Genomic DNA, 20,527 nt, shown 5'->3' with positions numbered 1-20,527 from the left:
CATTTGACCATTTAGGTATAGGAAAATTAATAGGCAAGAAGAACTTTTAGCATTTGTGCTTCTGCCTTTTACAGTGGTTGCCATTTGTTGGAAAATGAGATTGTGAAAGTTTTGTGGTTTCCATAGAAAAAGTTTATTATTTACTTTTTTCCAAAAGAGTGATGTATCTTTAAAAACCACTTAAAGACTTCATTCGCTGTCTAGGACACCCATACAATATGGAATTGATGGGACTGCTTCAGATTTAGTACTACTGAGGAAGTTTGTTGCATACAAATTCATTCTGAAAGGAATGTTCAGAGATTAGACGTCAGAGTGTACTGAAGTAGAGTCATAAGAAATCAAAGTGTTTATTGCTGCTCTGTTACCACCAAGAACTATTGAATTTTGAACCCCTGAACACTCTCTTCTAGCTGCTTTCGAAATCTATTGAACAACTGAAGCAACCAGGCAGTCACCTCGAGGAAGCGGAGGAAGAGCTTCAGGGGGACCAGGCGATGCAGGAAGACAGAGCGCCCTCTAGTGGCAACAGCACTAGGAGTGACAGCAGTGCTTGTGTGGATGACACATTGGGACAAGTTGGGGCTGTGAAGGTCAAGGAGGAACCAGTGGACAGTGATGAAGATGCTCAGATCCAGGAAATGGAATCTGGGGAGCAGGCTGCTTTTATGCAACAGGTAATAGGCAAAGATTTAGCTCCAGGATTTGTAATTAAAGTCATTATCTGAATATGAAATTCATTGCAGGCTTTGGTAAATGGATATAATTTCCTATCCTATTATATCTCTGAATGATTTGACTTTAGTGTTTAAGGATTCTAATGCAGATATATCTATATATAGATCTTTCTATATACTGATCTCTATATAGATATCAAGGTTTCATTGAAACTCTACTGGTAAGGAAATACCTGTTACACTAAAATTATACTACATCAGTATCCAAGTAATAGGGTTTTAATTCATCCCAAAGCCTGCCCCACCAATTACTTCTAAGGAAAACGAAATCACTGTTGTTTTTAGTTTATCTGTTGAGATCAGCGACTGCTGGATATAGCTTCCCAGTCTGGTCAATGAAACATTCTATTAGTTCTTGATTTTTTTGATATGCAGAATTCAATTTTCACATTGTTGTACATAATGTATCATACTACAGTCTTGAACCCTGTTAAAGGTAGTCAGCCCTTCCTTCCTCTCTCTTTTTTTGTTAAGTGAAATGTTCTGGTTACTATGCCAGTAGTCCTAGGTTATTGTATAGATTGCAACTGAAAATTTTAGGAATAGAGGTGGTTTTAAATATATAGATGCAAAGTACAGCGCAGCACTATTTTAAATATTACATTATGTCTCACCTAGTACTGCTCATTTCATTTTTATCCTGTGTTATTTGATGACATTGTTTATTGAAAAAGATCAAATGAAGCAGATGCAAATGTTGGCAAGAAGTAATGTGCAGCATTATGGTCCAATCAGATACTGTATTGTATCTACAGTTGTGGAAAACATAGTAACGGTGTGATTATTATCTGATATGAAGTCAAAATCGTGTTTAAAAGAAGAAGGTGTATCATGTTTGATAATCATTGTCACTAGGATCTCTTTAATATAATTCCATAATGACACGGCATATACCATACTATTTTGGCAAATAAAAAATTAGGAAAGTTAGGTTTAACAAAAGAATCTACTTGTACATAATGCACCTTCAGAAGGACTATGTCCTTTGATGTTATGAAACGCAAACAACTTTGAAGGCAACAGTAGACTGTTTATTTAAGTCAGTTCTTTGTCAGGTTCCTGCTGTTCTACAGAAAACTGATTCTATGAGGCCGAACAGGAAATGCCTTGTGGAAACAGGAAGTCCAAGTGATTCATGTACTGAGGAATGTAGGGAAAAAAAAAAAAACGGAGGATAGTGTTTTACTCTCTCTGTTTTTAAAGGGCACTCTATGAATTGATTTATTGTCTAAGAAAATAACACCACAAGTAGGGAAATTGTTAAGGAAGCTTTTCACTGGAACATTTCCTTCATACTCCCTTTTGATATGTTTACCTTGTTTTATAGGTTTACTTTTGTTAAGCTAGTTAAAGATTCGTTGTATTAAGACCCCTTTAATATGGATAATCCAAATTGACCTAGAATCTTTGTGAGGTTTTTTTCTATTAAAATATTTATATTTCTAAATCCAAGGCATTTTAAGGTGTAGTATCCTGTTTCAAAGGAGATATAGCAGTTTTGCCAAATGTAGACCTTGTACAACTGTATGTTACTGGCACGTGTTGTTTACATTTTGCTGTGACATTTTAAAATATTTCTTAAAAAAGGTTACTGCTAAAGATACATTATCCTTTTTTAAAAAGTCTCCATTCAAATTAAATTAACATAACTAGAAGTTAGAAAGTTTAAAACATTTCCATATAATGAAAGTCCTGATAATTTGACAAATAGCTGTAATAGGCAACACTTCCTACTACCAACATATTTTGGTTAGTATATTCCTTCAGATTAAAATGACTTTTTGTCAGTTGTTTTGCATTAAAAATATGACATTCCTAAGATAAAATTGTTTATTTTTCCCATCTCATAAATATACATTTTCTTTAAAGTCTTTTTTCAATCTCATAAAAAAGGGATAGTGCATCTTTTAAAATACATTTTATTTGGGGAGGAACATGTGGCTGAGCAGGCTTTTGTATAATATTACTGCAAAGATATGTAATCACAAACAAAAAAAACCCCTATTTTTTATAATGTCATTTGAGAGAGCTTCATCAGTACAGTTGGTGGACGTTAATTGTTTGAATTTGATAGTCTTTGAATTTAATCAAGAAACTACCTGGAACCAGTGAAAAGGAAAGCTGGACTTAAATAATCTTAGAGCTAATTGATAAATGTCTCTTTTAAAATCTACTGTATTTATTATAATTTACACCCTTGAAGGTGATCTCTTGTTTTGTGTTGTAAATATATTGTTTGTATGTTTCTCTTCTTGCCTTCTGTTATAAGTCTCTTCCTTTCTCAAATAAAGTTTTTTTTAAAAGATCCCCTTTCATACATATGGCTTTGTGTAAACTTGATATATTTAATCGAATTTGAAGCTCATGCACTAGGTCTCATATACCAAAATATATTGCCATTCTTTGTTGAAACAAGAAAATAAAGATCTTTCGAGCAGTTACTTCTAATGCCATTAAAAATAATAAATTCAGCAATAGTGACTTTAACCTGTTTACATCAGCCATTGTCACATAGCAAACACATGTAAAATTTGTTGCAGTTTTATTTTCCCCGCGTGGCCTTTTTCGTATGTTATCATCTTTGATGTCAACTTCTAAATATAAAATTTTATATAAATAGATATCAGTTCCTAACTTTGCTCAACTTAAAAAATTATTTTTAAAAAGGTTAATATAATCCCTTGAATATGTCAAGCACTCAATAAAATATTAAAATGAATAATTTCCTGTGTATCATAATAGTTATATCTATTACAGTAAGGACCTGACCTACAAGTATAAAGTGACAGTACATAAATTTAAAGAGAAAAGAGTAATTAAATGACCTCCCCTTATATGGAAACAATTATTATAATAGTAGTGTGAAGAATAAGGAGCCTGACTCAAGTGAAGGGAACCGGACCATATACATTCCAAGGGTTCCTTTTCCTTTTCTGGTCAGTTGCAAGCAAAACTTACTAGTCAGTACTTCATAATGTGTTACTGTGTATTTGGTTCAGTAGGTTAAAAATATTTGTTTTATATTCTTTGATTCTCTTTAAACTTCAGTAGTGTCACATGAGGTAAAGCTACTCTAATTCTGGAGCTAATATCATTGAGTATTATGAAATGGATTATCATTCCATAATGCTGTAAACTAGATAATTTGGTCAGAATTGTGAAAATACCATTGATGCTAGTCATAATTTCCTGAAAATTGCCTTTGGATGGTAAAATTACAAAATTAACTTGGTACTAGAGATCCTCAAAAAAGAGTTGGAAGAATCAATTGGATAATGATTTTATACTGTGTGTCTGATTTCCAAAATGTACAGGGACTGATAACTGCATCAATATTAGAAACTTCTTCTTCAGAAAAATAGTTTTTGCCAGGACCTGAAATGAATAACCATTAGATTTCCTCTTCTGATAGTCAAGAGCTGCCTTCTCCCTGGTGAAGGTGGCTGCTGAAATGGAGACTGCTACTTTTCATAGTTCTAAGAAAGACAGTTTTTAAGAAATTTTTATGTTGCTTCATACTTCTTTTTTTCTAAAGTATGTTAAAAAGGAATTCAGACACTAAACATTTTCTTGAAGCCTGGTACTCAACGGACATATAGGAGGACAACAGCATTTTTTAAAATGTGGCATTCCTTTGTGATTTTTTTTCCACTAGTGGAAATATACAATTGTGGGTGTATAATAATGGGTGAACAATGATAAGTAATCCAGGTGTACAAATTATAAGCATTTACAATCAGGGACTTAGAGATACTAGAGAAGGAGTTTGAGAGGTAGATTACCATCCCCTTTATTATTGATCATTCCTCCAACTGGATTTTAAAGGGAAAGTAAGGGGTGGGTGTGTGCAGGCAATCAAAGAACTCAGGCAAATGAAGCAGGATATTGGGAATGTGACTTTACAGAACTAATCTATCTAGGTTTTAAAAGGTCTCTATTCTCATTTACAGTAACTTCTTTAAGGCTTATAAACTGTAGGGTGTAGAAAATGCAACTTTGGGGGACCATCTTGATTTACAAAAAGACTTTTAACTATTGCAAATATGTAATGTACTAGGTCTTGTTATGAGCACTTTACATCTTTTAAAGCATTAGTCCTCACAACAACCTTACAGGGTAGATATTATTGTCTCATTGTAGAGATGAGGGCGCTGGGGCCCAGAGAAGTCAAATCAGGTCAAGGTCACCCAGTTAGTGACAGTCTAGCTCCAGTTTGAAGCCCTTGTTCTCAGCCTCTACCACTGAGCTGTATTTGTGCAACAGTTCTTCTTACATGTCCAAGTCTCGCTCTCTCTCTTGCCCATCAGCGTTTCCAAACTGTTTTGAATCCATTTTCTCTTTCAGTCATTGCTGTAAGTTAGGAGATCAGGACTCTTTTTTTATTCTAATTCACAGATGAGCAATCTAATTCTTGTACATTATGTTCAACTGTTTAGAATCATGAAAATTTGTGAGTCCCTTTTTTTCTGACCAGAGCCAGTCCTGAGATGGGGTGAAACAGTGACTGCACTTGGAATTAACTTTTGGGGAGAGTGAAAGAGACAAGATTTCAACCAGCTCACAGCTCTCCCTTGCCACTTCTTACCTTCATTCCCCAGCGAAGGGGAGGAGACTTCAATTTCTAAGCAGTCAGGACACTGCCTTTAAAAACTTTTTTGACGTATCAAGGATGCACTTGATAGTCACTTTGACATAAAATAGTCTGTATATAGTATCGTAAAATAAATAAATAAGGATGTTTTTCTTGAGTTCTAGACCTTCTAAGTGGTTTTCCTATTGAAAAGTGCATAAAAATTGTCTTGAGGGAAGACGTTGACAATTGAGATTCCTGACCACACCCTGCAGAGGTTCTGATCCTGTTGTACTGACTAGGAGCCCAGCAATCTGCATTTTTCAAGCCCCTTGGGAGAGTCTGATTCAGAAACAGTGCTCTGGAGATGGCCAAGGGCCCTAAACCACTTCTTAAAATATGTCTTGATTTTTAATAGTTTTTACCTAAGATTCTTTGATTCTCTGATTCATTGTTTTCATAAGACTGTCTTGTATTTCTTGTATATTTCACCTGCATGTTAATTATAGGTCAAGTATAGTTGTAGTATAAATATAGGTTACTGTATTTACTGCTATTAGTTCTTTGATAGTGTTTGTCTGTTTTGCTTCTCTCTTCTAATAGAATAATTTCCTAGTCTATTATGGAGTTTGCCAAGACGTGGCAAATTATTTTTCCTCAGAATTTCTGAGCTACTGTGGTATGTTGTTTTTTGTTTTTGTGTTTTTTATTGAGATAAAACTCATATAACATAAAATGCACCATTTTATCCATTTTAAAGTGTACAATTCAGTGGGTTTTAGTATATTCACGATGATGCGCAGCCATCACTACTTCCTAATTCCACAACATTTTCATCAACTCAAAGAAATTCTGTACCAGTTAAGTGTGGACACTCTTCATCTCCCACTCCTCCAACCCCTGGCAGCCACTAATCTACTTTATGTTCCTATGGATTTTCCTTTTGTGGACATTTTCATATAAATGAAATCATACATTATGTGGCCTTTTATGTGTCTGTGTCTGGCTTCTTTGACTTTGCATAATATTTTCAGGTTCCTCCACATTATAGCGTGTATTAGTACTTCTTATGACTGGACAATATTCTGTTGTATGAATATACTATGTTTTGTTTATCCGTTCATCAGTTGATGGACATTTGGGTGGTTTTCACTTTTTGTGTATTACGAGTAATGCTGCTCTGAAAATTCGTGTACAGATTTTTATTTTAACATGTTTTCAGTGTTTTGGGGTATATAGCTAGGAGTGAAATTGCTGGGTTATCTGGTAACTCTGTTTAAGTTTTGAGGAACTGCTAAATTGTTTTCCACGGTGCCTGTTATATTCCCACCAGCAATCTATGAGGCGTTCCAGTTTCTCCACATCTTCTCTAACACTTGTTATTTTCCTTTTTTTTTCTTAAATTGTTGCCATCCTAGTGGATGTGAAATGATCATTGTTGTTTTGATTTCTGTTTCGCTAATGACTAATGATGTTGAACATTTTTTTCATTTATTTATTGGATATTTGCTGATATTTGCTTATCTTCTTTAGAGAACTGTCTATTCAGGTCTCTTGCCCATTATTTAATTGGCTTGTTTGTCTTTTTTACTGTTGAGTTGTAAGAGATTTTAAATATATTCTGGATACTAGACCGTTATCAGCTATATGAGTTGCAAGTATCTTCTCCCATTCCGTGGGTTGTCTTTTCATCTTCTTGATAGTGTCCTTTGATGCACAAACATTTTTAATTTTGTTGAAGTCTATTCATCTATTTTTTCTTTTGTTTTGAATATGTTGCTTAATCCAGTGTCACAGAGATTTGCACCTATGTTTCCTTCCAAGTATTTTATAATTTTATAACTTACTTTTAGGTCTTTGATCTGTTTTGAGGTATGTACATTTTAAAATATTCTTCCATGCTTTTGTGTTATTTTTAAAGAGATAAGAACTTACTGATTAATGAACTCCACTTGCTCATCCATCATCTTCATTTTCCTCATTCCTAGTTGATTTTGGTCTTGCTTTTGCACCGTTCCTGATGTTGTCTCTTGTTGCCTTCTAGCTTTTGATGGTGCTTCTTTTTTTTTTTCTTCTCAATTAAATGCTACAATCTTGATGTTTAATATAGCTAATATAAACTGAGGAAAATACTAAGTTTATTTTTCCATTAAGAAATGCTTTTTATTTTTCCTGGTGATCTTTAAAAGCTAAAATCAAAGTTATTTTTCTTCATTTATGTGGCTTTAAAATTCTGCCCTGGTTACTCATTTATACTTATGTCTACGTTGCACTTAAATTGTATGTTGAAGTTATTACGTTCAAGTCTTTGATCTTTGTTCCTCTGTTGACAGAATTTCTGCAAAGAACTGTGTATTTGTACTTTCAAACTGATAGCCACATGTAGCTAGTGAGAATTTAAAATGTGACTGGTATGAATTGAGATATGCTTTAGTGTAAAATAAACACCAGATTTCAAAGACATAGTATAGAAATATATTAATACTTAAGTAATGATGACATATATTCATTACATATTAAAAGATAGTATATTTTAAATATGTTATATAACATTATTAAAATTAATCTTACTTGCTTTCTTTTACCTCTTTAATGTGGCTATTAGAAAATTTAAGATTATATATGTAGCTTACATTTGGGGCTCACATTACATTAATGTTGTACAACACTGCTTTTAGATCATCTTCCTCTCATGTTAATAGACAGATCTCACGACATCATTTCGGAAATAGGTAGGCTATAAAATCTGAACAAATGAGTATTTGCTCTTGCCAGTATCTTTCTATTGCTGTAATTTAGTCTAACATAAAGGTATAAAATGTTGTGTTAGAAGAGATCTGTGGCATGTTAATGGTTTAAAGGTTTAAAGATCTCTTTCTTTTTTTACCTTAAAGACAACTCAAAGTCTATCACATGTTTTATTAATACTGTCAGTCTTAAAGACAGTACACTCATTGCTCCACTCTCATCTCAAAGTTAGTAAAAGTTCATCCTCTGTAAAATGTGCTGTTTTTTCTCACTCTTCCATTTCTGTCTTTGGAACCACCATTTAGACTCTGGGATGGATTATCATGAAGCCACCTTTGATCATCTCCTCTTCTTTATCTCTTATAAGCAGTTGGTATTCCTATTTCTGATTTCCAGCCATCATATCTCTTCACTCTCTCTTTGGCTCTGCTTTCCCTAGTCACTAACAGAATTAATACTAAAACAATTTTTTTTTTTATCATTGCAAGAGCTTCCTTCCACGTCCGTGTCCTCTTTACACTAATTCAGTTAGCTTACTGTGAAATTCCAATACCACTTTCCCATTCTCTATGGCAGAACATACAGTAATATCTTCCTAATATCTTTATCTAAATGTTATCATGGAACTTCAGTCCTCATAATTCGACCTTTGTATTCTGACCAGGCACTTATCCCTCCCAATCTAACTTAATCACTTTCCATGCAAAGGAAATTTCCAACTTGGGATTCCAATTGCATGAGTTTCATCAAGCTTTTTTCACTATCTGGAAAGTGCTTAACTTCCTTTTTCAAACCTTTCTTTGCTTTCTCCTTTATGCCATCTCTGATTTCTCTAACCCGCCTGAATTATTCAGTCAACTTAGAAATCAGTTCCATACAATTTATCATGTAGTTTTTTCTTTCATTATTACCTTTTGCCTTTTGAAGCCAGGGAAAATATCAGGGTTCCTGGAACCACACAAGGAACCTATGAAGTTCTCAATTAAATGCCATTTGAATGATTTTTGTTTTACATTACTCTTATTCAGATTCCTTAATGGCTAAAGGACATTTTCTTCCCTATTATGATTACAGGTTCACTTTTGTTTTCTAATGTGAAATGTAGACTCATTTTTTACTTGTTGGACTATTTCTTGTGCTGAATGTCTCCATTAGTAACATTTTCTTTAAGGTGGCTCTAGTAATAATTGTTACTGTTTAATTTTCATTTTCAACTAGGGGTAAATGGTGGAAATTTTTTTCTTGATGAATTTATTATTTGATATTACTCAAAACTTACTAATTGTTTTTCATAATTTGTATTCTATATCAATATTACTTCTATTATAATATCTGACACACATTTTTAGATAAAAACACAATATCTCAATTTTCATGGGCTCTTTATAATACAGGCATATGAGAGATATTGTGGCTTCAATTCCAGACCACTGCTATAAAGCAAGTATCACAATAAAGTGAGTCACATGAATTTTTTGGTTTCCCAGTGCCTGTAAAAGTTATGTTTACACTATAGTCTATTAAGTGTGCAATAGCATTATGTCAAAAAAATGTGCATACCTTAATTTAAAAATAAAGCTGTCAAAAAAAATGGCGCCAGTAGACTTGCTTGAGGCACAGTTGTCACAAACCTTCAATCTGTAAAAAATACACTATCTTCGAAGTACAGTAAAGTGAAGCACAATAAAATGAGGTTTACCTGCATTATTTTTTCTATATCCATGTAATCTATATAATTTTTGAAAGTTGGAGCTTGGAAAGAAAACATAATGATTCGTACTAATCTTAGAGAGTAAATCAACCTCATCTTTATGCATATTTAATTAAGGAAAACTATTTCTGAACCTGGAAATTGTGTTGTTTTGACTATGTATACAAAAAACTTGAGCAGTGGCATTTCTCATTGTCTTTGAGATCCATGTGTGAAATTACATTATAGGTGTCACTGCCTAGTGGTGACAATGCTGATTCTATAGACTGACTGAAGGAGTTCCAACTCTAACTTCATCTACCAGCAACTCCACCTCCAAATTACTTAATTTTGCCAAGCCTCAGTTTACTGGTTTGTTAAACGTGATTAACAATTGTAATATTTATTAGGGTGTTTAAGAGATTTAAATGGGTTAGTCTGTGTAAATACCAATGTGTGCTAGCAAAATTGAAGCAGAATAAAAATTAGCAAAAGCTAGTAATATCACTATTAATAACATTACTAAGACCTTCTTGGAACTTTAGTTACTTTCTTCTCCTTGGCTGGAACCTACCTCACACTCAGTTTCACTTTTTAATAATGCATAACTTTCTCTTCAGTAAATAAAAAAGTAGAGAACATTACTTCCCCACCTTTTCCATGTCCCAGCACACTCAAAAAATGGCAATAAATATACAGCGTAGGTCCCTGCAGGAGGCTGCTTGGATTGCCCTTCCCTGTCCCAAGGACTGCGAGTAAACAGTCCAGAATTTAAGTGATTGAACTGCAACCCTTTCATGACTCGTTGGGCAATACCCAGTTTGGATTGTTCTTTGGGAGACCCTGTGAGTACATGACTTTTCTTCTTCCTCTCATCCCCTTTCAATCTATCTCCTTTTATCTCCCGTAAAAAGAACCCCAGATTTTTTTCTTCAGATTTCAACGAAGGATTCATCAAATTTAAATCAACTCTAGGTAAAAATGATCCACATGATCTTCATGCCAAAGAGTGTATTAAGAAAATATATTGATCAAGGGAGGGTCTTCGGATAAGCTGTCTATGCCCAGCTCTCCTCTACCGTTAATTCCCACCCCATTATCAGCACCAGGAAACAAAACTCTGAAAGTCTGCCTTGCCAGTAGCCTACAGGACAGATTCTCTTCTCACGTTTTCACTGGGCTGTGTCTTTTTTGAGGTAGCATGAAATAAACAAGAGTAGTGAAATTTCTGTGTCTTTGCTTTTTAACAAAATGCTCTGAGAGCATTTTCCTTTGGTGTGGGAGGGGGCAAGAGGGGGTTTCTGTTGTCTCCAGTTTGCTGAATGCTAAATTCATTCCATCGTGGAACAAGAAATCCTGCAATGATTTCTTGATCTTAAGTGAATTGCTTGCCAACTTTGAATAGTCATTAGTCCTCTCTGTTACTTTCATTTAACATGATAAAGATGACTTAACACTATATTTTTAGTAGCTTAGGTATGTTTTGGTCATGATGGTGGTGCTAGCAAATCCCTTTTTTTATTTATACTTTATGAATTAAAGTAAATGTAACATGTAGTTTTCTGGTGCATATTTTAAATGGTTTGATTTTTATTTTATTGCTTGAATGGCCTGACAAACTTGTGAAAATATCCAGCTTGATTCCTTTTTTATTTTCTTTACCTCATACACATTTTTAAGTATTTTTATATATCTTACAGCTTTATGTACAGTGGTTAGTTGTACTTCAGTATAATACTCTTTTTTTTCTTTAATTTTTGAATTCTATTTTATTTATTTTTTATACAGTAAGTTCTTATTAGTTATCTATTTTATACATATCAGTGTATACATGTCAATCCCAATCTCCCAATTCATCCCACCACCACCACCACCGCCCGCCACTTTCCCCCCTTGGTGTCCATACATTTGTTCTCTACATCTGTGTCTCAATTTCTGCCCTGAAATTTCTGCCCTGCAAAAGTTCATCTGTACCATTTTTCTAGGTTCCACAGTTATGCATTAATATATGATATTTGTTTTTCTCTTTCTGACTTACTTCACCCTGTATGCCAGTTCTCGATCCATCCACGTCTCTAGAAATGACCCAGTTTCGTTCCTTTTTGTGGCTGAGTAATATTCCATTGTATATATATACCACATCTTCTTTATCCATTCGTCTATCGATGGGCATCTAGGTTGCTTCCATGACCTGGCTATTGTAAATAGTGCTGCAATGAACATTGGGGTGCATGTGTCTTTTTGAATTATGGTTTTCTCTGGGTATATACCCAGTAGTGGGATTGCTGGGTCATATGGTATTTCTATTTTTAGTTTTCTAAGGAACCTCCATACTATTCTCCATAGTGGCTGTATCAATTTACATTCCCACCAACAGTGCAAGAGGGTTCCCTTTTCTCCACAGCATCTCCAGCATTTGTTTTTTGTAGATTCTCTGATGATGCCCATTCTAACTGGTGTGAGGTGATACCTCATTGTAGTTTTGATTTGCGTTTCTCTACTAATTAGTGATGTTGAGCAGCTTTTCATGTGCTTCTTGGCCGTCTGTATGTCTCCTTTGGAGAAATGTCTGTTTAGGTCTTCTGCCCATATTTTAATTGGGTTGTTTGTTTTTTTAATATTGAGCTACATGAGCTGTTTATATATTTTGGAGATTAATCCTTTTTCCGTTGATTTGTTTGCAAATATTTTCTCCCATTCTGAGGGTTGTCTTTTCATCTTGTTTATGGTTTTCTGTGTTGTGCAAAAGCTTTGAAGTTTCATTAGGTCCCATTTGTTTATTTTTGTTTTTATTTCCATTACTCTAGGCGGTGGATCCAAAAAGATCTTGCTGGGATTTATGTCAAAGAGTGTTCTTCCTATGCTTTCCTCTCAGAGTTTTATAGTGTCCGGTCTTACATTTAGGTCTCTAATCCATTTTGAGTTTATTTTTGTGTATGGTATTAGGGAGTGTTCTAATTTCATTCTTTTACGTGTAGCTGTCCAGTTTTCCCAGCACCACTTATTGAAGAGACTGTCTTTTCTCCATTGTGTATCTTTGCCTCCTTTGTCATAGATCAATATAATACTCTTTTAGATAGGGAAGCAGATTTAAAAAGCTGGGGGTTTTTTTCCCCGCCCAGAAAGAGGCTTTCCTGGAGATTTAAAAAATGTTCCACTTCTAAAGGTCTGGATTTTTTTTCCATCATAATTTGGATTAAATTTTTGAAATGAGATTTTACTTTGGTTACTTTAACTGCCTAAACCATATTGGTTTTTTAATCTATTTTATTTGAAGTATAATTTACATACAAAAATCTACTTGTATATGTACATTTGATGAATTTTGACAAATGTGTACGCCACGATCTAGGTGTAGAATAGCACACTAAAGAGTTCTCTCTTGCTCCTTTTTACTCAACCCTTCACCCCCACTCTCCACTCAGCCACAAGCAATCCTTCGTCTGTTCTCTGGCACTGTGCATTAGTTTTGATTTTTCTAGAATTTCATATAAATGAATTATATAAAAAGGTTCTGTGATATTTTCAATTTTTTTTTTCAGTCAGAAAATGCTTCTGACATCCATGCATGTGTGTATCAGTAATACGGTCTTTTTTTAATCGCTGGGTAGTGTTCCATTGTATGGACATGACACGATTTGTTCATTCATTGACAGAAATTTAGTTATTTCCAGGTATAGAAAATTATAAATAAAGCTGCTATGAATATTATATTCAAGGTTTGGTAAACAGTTGCTTTATTTCTTTTGGGTAAATACCTAGGAGTAGAATTACTGATTTGTATGTTAAGTATATGTTTATACTTATAAACATATTTATATATATATATAAACAGCTTTATAAAAAAGTTTTATAAAAAACTGCCAAAGAATTTTTTGATGGGGTATTTTACAGTGTCGTCAGCTATGTATGAGGGTTCCTGTTGCCAACACTTGGTATTGTCAGATTTTTTTTTAACTTTATATGTTCTAGTGGATGTGTAGTGTATTCTCACTGTGGTTTTAATTTGTGTTTTCCTGATGTCTAACGATGTTGACCATCTTTTCATGTGTTTATTGGCCATTTGCAGAGCTTCTTTGCTAAACTGTTGATTCAGCTATGTTGCATGTTTTTTGCTTGGAGCATCTGTCTTTTTGTTATTGGGTATGGGAGTAACATATATTCAGGATACAATCCATTTATAGATGTATATGTTGCAAATATTTTTACCTAAACCTATAGCTTGTCTTTTGTTTTGAAGAGTAGAGTGTTTTAATTTTGGTATGTCCCATTCTGTCAATTTTTTCTTCTGTGGTTAGTGCTTTATGTCCTATCCGAGAAAGATTTGCTTTTATATTTTCTCGTTCTAGTTTAGTTTTTACATATAGGGCAAAGAAACATTTTGAGCCATACAACTTTGTGTATGAACTAAAAAAAGGTTGAGATTCATTATATTATATACGTAACCAAAGTTTTCCGTACCAGTTTTTGTAAGGATTATCACGTTCCTTTGAATTATTCTCATGCCTTTGTTAGAAATCAATTGAACTTTGAATTATTCTCATGCCTTTGTTAGAAAGCAATTGGACATATATATGTGAGCAAACTTCTGAACTCTTTCCTTTATTCCACTGATCTATATGTCTTAACTCTACACCAAGATCACAGAATCTGGATTAATGTTGCTTTATAGCAAGTCTTGAAGTCAGATAGTGTATTTTTTCTTCTGCTTGTTTTTAAGATTTTCTTGTTATCACTGGTTTTCCACAACTTGATTATAATTTGCCTCAATGCTGTTTTCTTTGTTTGTATCCTGCTATTGTTCACTGAGCTTGTATCTGTGGATTTGCATTATTTTTTAATTTTGGAAAATATCAGGCATTATTTTTTATAATATTATTTTCACTCACTTTCTTTTGGGACTCCGGTTACACCCAGGATAGACTGCTTGACACTGTCTCACAGGTCTCTAAGTCTCGGTACATTTTTTTCCTATTCTTTATTCTCTCTGTATTTGTGTAGTTTCTGTTGCTGTACTCATCTTTTCTTCCTGGTAAATAAACTTCTTTTAGTCACACCCAATAAATTGTTCATTTAAGACATTGCGTTTTTCAGATCTAGAAGTTTCATTTGGTTCTTGTATATATTTTCCATTTACCTCCTCATTATATTTGTGTTTTCTTTTAAATCCTTGAGCATATTTATATGTATTTGTTTTATTAAAGCCTGTTTCTGCTCATTCTATTCTCTGCCATTTCTGTGTCTGCTACTGCTGCTTAATTTTTCTCTTGAATATTGTTCTTGTCGTCCTACACCATTTACTGTGTAGTAAATTTTCATTAGATGTCAGATAATTTAAATTTGTCTTTCTTTAAACAATATTGATCGCTTAAACCTTTTCAAGACTTGTTTTTAAGTTTTGTTGGTGCAGGTATATAGTAGCCTTGACTCTAATCCTGGTTTTTCTCTCTCACTAATTGGTGAACTCTGGGCCTCTAGTGAACAGTCCTAGATGTTTACAGGGATGAATGACCCTAGGGAGTTATCAATCTTAGCCTAGGGCCCTGGGGCAGGGATGAGGATGGAAAAGGGAGGATGGGACTCAGTAAAGGTATGAAGAGATAAATACAACTATCTTGGGGAGGGGGAAAGAGCTGCTTTAGCTCACTCTTAGGTCTTGGCTTCACTTTAGAAGCTGGTCACTTACTGGCTTCTATCAAGTCAGTTCTTCTATTGGCTTGACTATTTTCTCTTAGGCTTTGAATTTCTTGAATTTTGGCTGTCTTTACACTCAATTCTTAATTTTGAAGGCATACATGGGGGAACAATTGTTAATAATTTCTTATCTATTTCTGGCATATATACACAAACATAGTTTGAATGGGCATTGCTAACCCATGTATATTAAATGAGTTTTGGCATCCTACAATTACATAGAATAAACCAACTAAAAAATAATAATACCAACTAATTTTCAAACACCTTTCAAACCTCAGTTTAAAGAGTTAGTTCCATCCGTCTCACCCTCCCTCACTCCCTCCCTCCTTGCCTCCCTTTCCCCAACTGACCCCCCCTTTCTTTTTTTTCTGCGTAATATTGAATCCCAATAAATTGAGTATGTTTTTGTAGTTAAAGATTATACTATAATCTTACTAGATCATTGTCTTGAACAAAAGCCTAGAACTCAATGGAAAACTTAGAGAAAATTATGGTATTGGGTGAGAAATTGTGGGAAGCATGGAAGAAGAGTTTTCTGAAGAGGCTCCAAAGGCTCTATTCCTTTTTCAAAAGATCTCCTAATTTCAGTTGTGCAATGGGGAGGGAGGATATAAAATTGGTGGAAAATGAGCAATAGATTTAATTTTAACTCTGATTCAGAAGTATTGAGGTTTTGATTTATCTTTGTGTAGAAATGTGTCCTTAAAGCAATCAGAATATTGGCTAAAGTAAAAATGTTGGTAAACCTTAGGGGGGTTTCTTTTTCATCCTTTTTAATTACCATGGGCTTTTCGATAGCTCCTAAAGTGAATTAGGAAGTTCTTAGGCATTTGGCGTTAAAGTCCAGGCCCAGGGAGTTTATGTGGATATGCAACTTCTGATTCTTGGATGGTGTGTTGATACTGTATATTTTTTAATGGTTACATTTTCCTTGACTAGTATAAAAGATTTACTGTTACAGTTTGTGTGTGGCCAGGCCATGGCATATGGAAAAGCTGTTTCCTGCTATTTAATTTAATTAGCCAAATCACGTGCCAGCCTTCGGGCATGTCACTCTGGACCTCTGAGGCTCTTTGTCTGTCAAAGAGATGGACAATATCTTGGCTTTGTTTGGTTGCTCCGCATGCTGCAGATAAAACCACTGAAATTCTGACTGTTTGTTTAACCAAATCTTTGCATTTTTACCATTTGGCTTTGATTTTCTTTAAAAAAAAAATGATGACATTTTGGCCTTGGGAAGGCGAAAAAAAATATTGAGGATACGAAGAAGAGCTGCTGCTCTTCGTGGTTTAATATTGGGTTGAGAATGTTATCATTTTCTAATCAGAAATTTTTAGTTAGTTTGTTACTACCTTGTTAGTAGAAACTCAAGACAATTATTATTGAATTATTTTAACCCTAACTTGGCTGACAAACTGTGATTTTAAATCAAGCTTTTTTTCCCTTTTTTTGTTCATGAATATATTTAATGTGATTTTTTTCATCTTGCAAAATCTCTAAATCTTTCATTGTGAATTTGTTGTTGAAGAAGAAAATATTTCATTTGATATTTTGAACGAGAATATTTTAGTTTAGTTTTGGTTTCACAGAAAGGACAGTGGTTAAAACATTCAATTACTTCAAGACTTGTTCCCAATATTTTAGTCTTTCTTTCAAGGTCAAAGATATTTTTAATTTCTTTAACTGATGCGTTCAAATTTTAACAATTATCTTTAATTATATTTAAGTCACTATTCCAAATATTGTTCAAGCTTTAAAATTAGTGAAGAATATTTGAAAATAAACAGAAGAATAAAAATTATATTCTGCAACTGATTTGCAATGAGGACTTTTGCCTAAATTCCCAGCTGAATTAACAGCAACTTCCATGAGTCAAAGTGACTTGTCCAAGGCAATAAACATATCTGAATATCCACATTTTAAAATTAGGTATCCCAGATTTGAGATTCTTAATTAATTTAGATACATGCACAGTTCAGAACTTCAAGAGGATTTGCGTGGTTAATAATGCACTGAGAGAGTTCAGTTCAATTACACTGAGCATTTAGTCAGGGTGTACTACTATCCTAGGTGTCAAGATATAGCCCCTACCTACCCTCTGACATCGCTTGGCCTTTGGAGCAATGCTTAGGACGTATACTGAATACATGACAGTCAGTCTCTAAGAAAATATCTTTGTTCTAAAGCTAATAGATCTATTACATTTGAGTAGATGAGGAATTTTTGAGAAAGTTTATTGTACATTTCACTTTGATAGAATTGGCAAATAAGATCTTTACCTTTGATCATTTTTTAAATAAAAAAAAGTTAAGTGGTAAAGAAAAAGGGAATTAAAACCTAAATAGGTAAATCCTCTTAACCAACATGATTCTTACAACATAATTTACATTTACAATACAGACATTTATAATGGCCTCATAGTTAACATGGGTCCCATATTATGAGCTACATAGATTTTGAGTTTTGTTTAAGGGCAAGAAAACTTCAACAACAAAGTGAAAGCTGTGCTTTTTATCTTCTAATGCTTTTCATGATCAGTTCTTCAATATAATTGTACTTAAATATTCAATATTGTATCTATTTTCAGATTCATTAATGTATCCTATTCTTTATGTATGACTAATTTTTCACTTAGTTTTCTTTTAAATCTATGTTAAGAGTGTGATTTTTCTGAGGGCACGCACACACACCACCACACATTGATTTTAGACTGAAGTAGTATCCATTCAAGAGAATCCACATTGCTGGTAACTTTTTAAGAATGAATATATTTTTAGTATCAAGAAACACTCATATTCTCTACAGAAAATAAACTTATGGCAGAAATACAGTCATTTTTCATAAAGCTCTATTTTTCAGTATTGATGTTGAAAATGTTATAGACTATAACATGATTGAGGTTTGAAATGAAATTAGCAATGAGGTGACAGTTAACTCAGAAATAGAGATCTTTTTAAGATTTTCTAAGGAAAGAGTATTTGTTATTAACTTAAACAAAGACTCTCGAATATAGGTACAACCTGGTACAACTTGGTTTCATCTAGAAAATGTAACCCTTGTAAAATTCTGGTATTTTTTTACAAAAAAAACCCGAATAACCGCGGTGAAAGTAATTATGAGATTTCAAATAGATATTTTTTTCTGTCTTTATTCCTGTCCTGCCCCTAGGTTCATCAGAACCTTTTTTTTTTTTTTTTTAGATTCCATATATATGTGTTAACATACAGTAAGAAATCACATTTTTAATTGTTATATTTCAACTCTATTTGTTACAAGGTATAGTTATCAAAATTTGAGCCAAGATATGGGGGTTGAGTTTTCTAAGTGTAATTAAGTATAAGCATATGTAAATATGCTTCCATTTATGGAACTTTTTTATTGTGGTAAAAAAAAACAACATAAAATTTAACCTCTTAACCATTTTTAAGTGTGCAGTACAGTAGTGTTAATGATATGCACATTGTTGTACAACAGCTCTCTAGAGTTTTTTATTCTTCAAAATTGAAACTCTATACCCATTGAAGAACTCTCCAGCTTCCCCTACCCGCCAGCCCCTGACAACCACACTCTACTTTGTTTCTATGAGTTTGACTATTTCAGGTGCCGCATATATGGTATCACATAGTATTTATCTTTTGTGACTAGCTTATTTTACTTAGCATAATGTCCTCAAGGTTCATCCATACTGTAGCATGTGACAGAATTTCCATCTTTTTTAGAGTTTAATAATATTCCATTGCATTTCTTTTTCTTTATGCATTCATTCATTTGTGGCCATTTAGGGTGCTCCCACCTCTCAGCTATTGTGAAAAATGCTGCAGTGAACATGAGTGTGCAATTGTCTCTTTGAGATCATATTTCCGGTTCTTTGGGATATCTACCAAGAAGTGGTATTGCTGGATCACATCATGATTACTCTTTTTTTTGAGGAAAGTTCATATTGTTTTCCACAGGGGATGCAGCATTTTACATTTCTACTTATAGTGCACAAGGGTTCCGATTTCTCCACATCCTTGTCAGCATTTGTTACTTTGTTTGTTTGTTTTGATAGTGGCCGTTTTGTTGGGTATGAGGTGGTGTCTCATGTGGCTTTGATTTGCATTACCCTGATGATAGAAATGTTGAGCATCTTTTCATATGCTTCTTGGCCATTTGTATATTTCTTTGGAGATATGTCTATTCAAGTCCTTTGCCAGTTTTTTAATCAGGTTGTTTTATTGTTGTTGAGTTGTAGGAGTTCTTCATATATTTTAGATGTTAATGCCTTGTTGGATATATGATTTGCAAATATTTTCTCCCATAGATTGCCTTTTCATTCTGTTATTTCCTTTGCTTCATAGAAGTTTTTAAGTTTGATATAGTCCAATATGAGTGTTTTTTACATTTATTGCCTGTGATTGTGGAACTTTTCAATTTTTTTTCAAGTTTTATTTGCTCTAAAGTAAGAGAGTAGCAATAACTCACTCATGTAGATCAGAAAAGCAATTGTGATCAATTTTATTGCCAACTAAGAACTTTCATCAAAGCTATAATGAGTTACTGAAAGCACCTTGATTAACACAGCAACTGATACTTTTTAGGTGATTTAAAGGCATCTTTTGAACTATGTACTAATAATTGTGTTTTTTCTTTGAGTAAGTTATCCAATTTTTAAATAATGCCTTTCTTAATTTTAAACGTAAGATCAAGGTCCTAAAAGCTGATATGGATTGGTTATTCTTCATTGGTCTTGGGAATCTTATTTCCTACCCCAAAGGACAGTTGGCATATAAAGTAATCTGACACATAAATACATATATGGATACATATTAACATATGTATGTGTATATATATGTGCGTGTGTCTGTATATGTATGTGTATATATGTAACCCAGCCTGACATATAAAGATAAAAAATATTTACACTTTTATTGACAGCTATCAGGCCGATAGACCATGTTGAATGTCCATTTTATTTTTAAAATTTCTTTTTTCTTTTATTTTCATATGATTTCCTTCAAAGTTCTTTTTTCTTCTTTTTTTTTTTAAAAGGCTGTTGAGGGCTTCCCTGGTGGCGCAGTGGTTGAGAGTCCGCCTGCCGCTGCA

At 33.6% G+C, this 20,527-nt stretch overlaps 1 protein-coding gene across 20 annotated transcripts in view; it reads left to right on the top strand.

Moving 5' to 3' along the window:
• HDAC9 (histone deacetylase 9) overlaps window positions 1-20,527 on the top strand; it is an 804,896-nt gene that overhangs the window by 413,211 nt on the left and 371,158 nt on the right. For 14 of the 20 annotated variants that reach the window (XM_029233527.1, XM_029233514.1, XM_029233533.1 and 11 more), the window contains one exon: window positions 414-3,042. In XM_029233527.1, coding sequence (XP_029089360.1) covers window positions 414-728 — 315 coding nt within the window. In that variant the 3' untranslated portion in view covers window positions 729-3,042. Of the gene's footprint in view, window positions 1-413; window positions 3,288-20,527 lie in introns of those variants that run through there. The other 6 variants (XM_029233526.1, XM_029233516.1, XM_029233525.1 and 3 more) reach the window with 3 other exon arrangements.

This window comes from Monodon monoceros, unplaced genomic scaffold (assembly GCF_005190385.1).
Source record: "Monodon monoceros isolate NGI ecotype Baffin Bay Population unplaced genomic scaffold, NGI_Narwhal_1 Super_Scaffold_2, whole genome shotgun sequence".
In the NCBI taxonomy this organism is placed as follows: domain Eukaryota; kingdom Metazoa; phylum Chordata; class Mammalia; order Artiodactyla; family Monodontidae; genus Monodon; species Monodon monoceros.
This window is presented reverse-complemented; position numbering and strand designations above follow the sequence as displayed.